This window comes from Quercus suber, unplaced genomic scaffold (genome assembly GCF_002906115.3).
Source record: "Quercus suber isolate HL8 unplaced genomic scaffold, Cork oak 2.0 scaffold_214, whole genome shotgun sequence".
Classification (NCBI taxonomy): Eukaryota; Viridiplantae; Streptophyta; class Magnoliopsida; order Fagales; family Fagaceae; genus Quercus; species Quercus suber.
In genome coordinates, this window is record NW_027069672.1 from 689,545 (window position 1) to 695,536 (window position 5,992).

Consider the following 5,992-nt stretch of genomic DNA (forward strand, 5'->3'; position numbering starts at 1 on the left):
AGGGTTGCTTTGTCTAAACCCTAAAGAACTCATGATTTAAAGTTTTAAACACGGCAGACAATTGGAGGTGCTACAATCGTATTATAGGCTTGGCCTACTCTGTATCTGGTCATTAAGCTTTAACTAATCCAACTACTTCCGTCAAAAAAAAAAAAAAAAAAAACTAATCCGACCACTCTTTTTCGGTAGTGGTTCTCTTTTGTAAGGAAACACTTTATTTTGCAGTTCTGGCCATGAATGTGAACCCAAGAATTTTAGAACCTTGCGAATAAATGTCAGAATTTAGAGTATGCTACATATGTCTAATACGGTAAGAACAAACTTCGGCCACTGCGAAGAAATGGAAGAAGAGGGCTTCTCTCTTAGGATTTGATACTCGAACATGCCAGAATAGGACATCTCTTAGGATCTGATACTTGAACATGTCATTTTCTATTTTTGGCTTACAACATTCAAGTGAAGAAAATTCGAACCCAGATTCTCTTCTAGGGGAGAAGTGATCACTGCCATTAAAAACTACAAGACCCTGGCAACATGCCAAGTAGAAATACTTTCTGGCACCAAATGGTCCAACTTCAAAAACAGCAAAAGATGTTGCTTTAGGTTAAAATAAAATGTAAACCAATATTCTCGTTCCCAATTTGAAGACGCTACTTTCTTCTATAAAAGGCGAGTATTATACAAAACTTATAATTCGATTGAATTCATTTCAGGTCGAGTTTAGCATTTTACATCTGTGTTAGTATCTAAGGCATCATAATAGATGCATTAAAAAAAAAAAAAAAAAAAAAAAGAAAAAAAGAAAAAAGAAAAAGAGGAAGGACAAAATAAGAACCAATGGGAGGCACTCTTCCCAATTCCTTCCTCAAAATACAACTACTTGGCAACTTGTTCCAGAACTGGAACTTTATTCCATGTTTCCTCAATTGCACTAAATTGCAGTGGTGGCAATGACAAAGGGCCAACAGTTGAGCTTCCGCTCCGAATTTCCTTCAAAACCCGTAGTGCTGATATAGTGCTCTTCATATATAAGCTCTCCATATACTCAATCTCTGCAAGTTCCTTTGGCACTCTGAGCAGACCGTTGTTATTGGTAGTAGTGTCAGAAGTTGAAGGATCATCATCCCCATCAGCTACCACTGTTGAAGCTGGTGGTTCACACTTGGGGAAAAGTCCGTCCAGCATTGCCTCACACTCCTTCACAAGCTTGTAGAGCATGTCAGTGGTGAAGAAGGGCTGTTGCAAGACCTTTTGAATGAAGGGCAAGCGAATGAGGGCACCAGTTCTTTTGTCATACTTCTTGAGTATTTTGACCAAACCTGTTAAAACCAAATTAAGGTGCATTAAGTCAATCTAGCCTTCAAGACATTATTATATTCTAAGAAACCAGTTACTTTAAGGGATCAACCCCCTATCGATTGTATAATATTGTTTTATTCTGAGGACATTGTGCCTGCTGGTGTGCTTAAACGTTCCATTTTTAAACCCATCTTTCATGTATGTAACAATTAATTAATGGTAACAGTGCTATCATACACGTCTGCCCATATGTGAAGAAACATGAAATTATTATTCGACTTGATTTGGATGATACTTTTTGCATAAATGATATAAAATCATAAGTACACGATTAAAGAATTATAAACAATAATAAAACATAAGAGATAGAACATAGAATCTAATGCCAATCCAATTTGTTGATTAATCAAATCAAACTAAATATATCAAAACTATGATGCTTTTGCTTTTTCTTCAAGTTTAATATAATTCTCATTACTTATCAAAATATATATATATATATATATCGAAACTACCAAAACTAAGAATTTAATAAAAAATTTATTCCTTAATGGCGTAATTGTAAAGGAGGTTAAAATATCAAAAGAACCTCTGAATCTTCAAAAATTCATTCGAATTTAAAATATTAAAAGAACATAGCCATTGTCAAAATATGAATTCAAGCAGAATTAATAATATTATAATCCAAAGAATAATTCGGGCATAGTTACCCTTTGTATAAAAAATCAAACAAGTGCACATATTTTTATTCGTCAGGAGATAAAAAGTATAAGTAGCAAACCGTTTATGTTAAGGTATATGCTCAAGTGTAAATCATTAACAAAGGCTTTCCTCATAAGAAAAGCTAAAATTGAGGTGACAAATTGTCTCACAGAATATTCGTGAAAGCAGAGTCAAAAGTAAGCATGCGACCCACAGAAAGGAAAGGAACAACCTTTACACTATATATGTTTTATCCTGTCCCTTAATTAATTTTTTTTTTTTTAGCCAAAAAAAAAAAATTAACCACTTCCCCTTTACATTAAAGATACACAAAGTAAAGGAAGGTAAAATTACCTGTATAGTTAAGGGCGCTATAATTCTCCAACAAAACCATCTCTCCGTGGAAGTCCACAATCTCCTTCCGAATTTTTATCATCTCTTCATTAAAATCCTTTGCTTTTGCCACTCTATCTTGTAACTCCTGCAATCAACCACAAGCACAATTGTCAACACCAATACCAACTACTATGCTCATTCATCTTTCTTTCATTATTTCCCATACCAAGTTCATACAAGGGCGGATAGGTGAAAAGTACACATGTTGAATTCACTAATTTTCACATCCACACAACACATGTATAAGTTGGACTGCTGATTATCACCTACTCAACTTCTAATTTTAGTTAGCAAGTTGAATGGTAGTAATGTTTGATCCCATAAAAATAGTAGTATTGAAAGTGATTTTATTTTTAAGAGATATCCAATCAAATTTTAGGACATACATGAATTTAAATCAGTCAATTTAAACTAGTCAACCACTCAGTTGCATTGGACTGTAGCCAAACATTTGGACTACTAATGATAACATTTTCCTAATTTTTTGTTAGTACATGAAGAGCTGGTGTTGTCTGGATTCCACCAATAATTATCTCATGTGTCTACTCCATTTCAAATGTTGTGGGGCCCAAAATCTGTGAGCAGACAAAGGCAATACCTTCTTTGATCCCTCAACCTATGCATAAGATGAACCATGCTTATTGTATTTATCGTGAAATTGGATAGTCTAATTTTGTTAGTAAGTAGGTAGGAAGTTTTATTTGATCGGTTGAGCCCATGAAAATATAAGGAAAGATTAAAGAATTTCGATTGGATGATACTTGGAATCAAATCTTAGAACGCTATCGCAAAGCAATAGTTGCCCATTTGAACCACTTTTGTTTCTAATAGACTCAAAAAATAAGAATCAAATCTCAGAACACAGATGAGTTTAAAACGACTCAGTGACACTTTTGGTTCTAGTAGACATGAAATTGGAATCAAATCTTAGAACACACGAGTCTGAATCAACTTGGTGACACTTGTTTCTTGTAGATTTGGAAATTCAGATGAGTTTAAAGCGATTCCGTGACACTTTTGTTTTTAATAGACCTTGAAATTGGAATCAAATCTTAGAACACACCTGAGTTTAAAGCGACTTTAGTGACACTTTTGTTTCTTCAAGACTTGGAAATCCGAATCAAATCTTAGAATACATACACAGTTTAAAGTAACTCTATAACACTTTTGTTTCCGATAGACTTGAAAACTAAAATCAAAGATCAGAACAATTTCAAGTAACCAGGTGACACTTTTGTTTCCAATATACTTCGAAATTGGGATCAAATCTTAGAACACAAGTGAGTTTAGATTGTGTTGTTTGTTCTCACAACCCATAGATTAAGATCAACAACTATCATGATTTTCGCTAAATTATATGACAAAATGTACTTATTTCTTGTTTAAGTTTGACCCATAATGATAATTAAAAAAAAATAATAATATAACTTTACGTGACTTATAATATATTTTAACTCCACTAATGAGTTTGCTCCTAAACAAACTAAAGATAACATTATTTTATGTTAACAGAGAAAAACAATGAATTACTTGACTCCAAATCAGAAGACAACTTTCGTAAATATTAGTACTAAAACCATAGAACACCAATGAAATAAAATCAAAGAAAAGGAAAAGATGGAAATTTGGGATTAGTGGGGACTGAGTCACCAGACATTTTTCTAGTTCTAGTTCTAGTTCTAGCTCTGTTCTACTTTACAAACGGTGAGTGCCTCGGACACAAAAGCCAAAGCTTGTTAAACTAACGGAACCGTTATAATAACGGCCCGTAACAGTAAACGAGGAAAACCGTCCACGTGAGCAGTAATAACTGCGCACAGTAGCAGCGTCGCTCAAAAGTTCGCGGAGGCGCACGTTAGCAACAAGAAATATTCCCCGCGCAAGATAGCTCAAGAGGCGCACGTTTATGAAAAACGTTTATCCTGGAATTCCTAACAGCTTAAAACTAATTTCAGATAGATAAAACTAATATTTTTAGTTTGTTACCAAAAACAAATTCAGATAATAATAACAACAATAATTAATGAAGAATTTTATTAATTAATGAAAAGAATCTAAAAAGTTTCTAAAATCTCTTTCCTGGTTAATAAGAATTAACGCTACCACATGCTTATTTTCTCGGCAACCAAACACGTCATATAAAGAAAAAAAAGAGAGGAAAAAGCTTTTGATACCTTCAATCTGATAATGTATTCCTCCTCTTTCTCGACGAAGAAGGAGTTGAATTTCTCGAGCTCGTCCTCGAGCAAGGTTTCGAAATCGATCTCCTCCTTGGACATGCCGTCTCCGGCGCCGATTTCCGCAGCGTCGCCGGAGTCGAGCCTGGCGCGCTTGCTCGGCCTCTCGCCGCCACTCTTAGGCTCAATAAGCTTCAGCTTCTTCTTGAGCTCCTTATAGGACAGGAACTTGTCTCGCCATTCAGGTAGCGTCTCCTCGATCTGGTTGCTCAAACTCTTCCCGAATTTCATTTCTAGAAAAAATAGAGAGAGAGAGAGAGAGAGTGTGTGTGTTTGGTTGGAGAGAAAAAAAGGAAAGAGAATGCGAAGGAAAATGAGGGAAAATTGGAAGGAAGGAGCAGAAGATAGAGAGAGCGAGCGAGCGAAATTGATATAACGGTAAGGAAAGAATATTCGAGGGGTATAATTGGAATATCCGTTCGTTTCTGAAGAGTATATCTCGGGTTTTATTCCTTTCGCAGACGGAGAGAGAAAGAGCTTTTATTTATTATATATTTATTTTGCGTTTTTTTTTTTTTTTTTTGGGGGGTTTATCTTTTTTGCTGTATTGGACAGGCCACGTGGGCAGTATTTAAAATTATATCCTTTTAAATAGCTGAGAGAGAGAGAGAGAGAGAGAAAGAGTTTGTGAAGCCGGATTGGTTTGTGTAAAGTTCACAAATGAGCTGCGTTTTCTATGGCAACTTGTGAGAAAAAATCATAAAATCATTTCTTTCTTTTTTTGGGTGGATGGCTTGGAATTCATGTGTGATTGTTTTTACATGGATTCTCTTCTTTTGGAAGTGTCAACTTGAATAAGAATCGAGACCAACTATTAGTGGTTCTAGTCTAGAGCATTAAGATTATATTAATCATTCTTATTTGCAATTTGAGTTGGCATTAACTTTTTTTTTCCTTATAGATTTATTTATCTGTATTTGATGATTTAATGGATAAGGGCGTTGAGATTTGAATCTGGACTTTTTCATTTAAAGTATTAAAAAATGACAGTTGAGTTACGAAATTCTTGGCTATGTTTGTTGGAAGCAAATAAAAATTGACCAAAATAGTATCTAAAAAAAAATTGAATTTTAAAAATTGTATATAAATAAATTTTTTTTCCCCTAGAAAAAAAAAGCTAATATGCTTTAAGCCTTTAAGCTTGGTCAGATTTATATTTGATTTTGATGGTTTGAATCAATAATCACTTCTCTATGACCTTCAACTGCACACCAATATAAAATAAGAATTAAAAAAAAAATAAGAATAATAAGAATCACCAAATCAACAGATAAGTGCTGCTTAGGCCCCGTTTGGTACGCCATTTCAAACAACATTTTTTAGTTTTTAAACAGCATTTCACGCATTTCAACACACTT

The 5,992-nt window shown here is 34.2% G+C and overlaps 1 protein-coding gene across 1 annotated transcript; it reads right to left on the reverse strand.

The window, feature by feature from the left end:
* Positions 1-627: 627 nt before the first annotated feature.
* Positions 628-5,028, reverse strand: LOC112028644 (SPX domain-containing protein 1). The gene is made up of 3 exons (XM_024061333.2): positions 4,572-5,028; positions 2,356-2,482; positions 628-1,319 (listed from the first exon to the last, which is right to left on the reverse strand). Exons 1-3 carry the CDS (start codon positions 4,863-4,865, stop codon positions 877-879), a joined length of 864 nt encoding a protein of 287 aa, XP_023917101.1. The 5' UTR covers positions 4,866-5,028; the 3' UTR covers positions 628-876.
* Between the last annotated feature and the right edge of the window lie 964 nt (positions 5,029-5,992).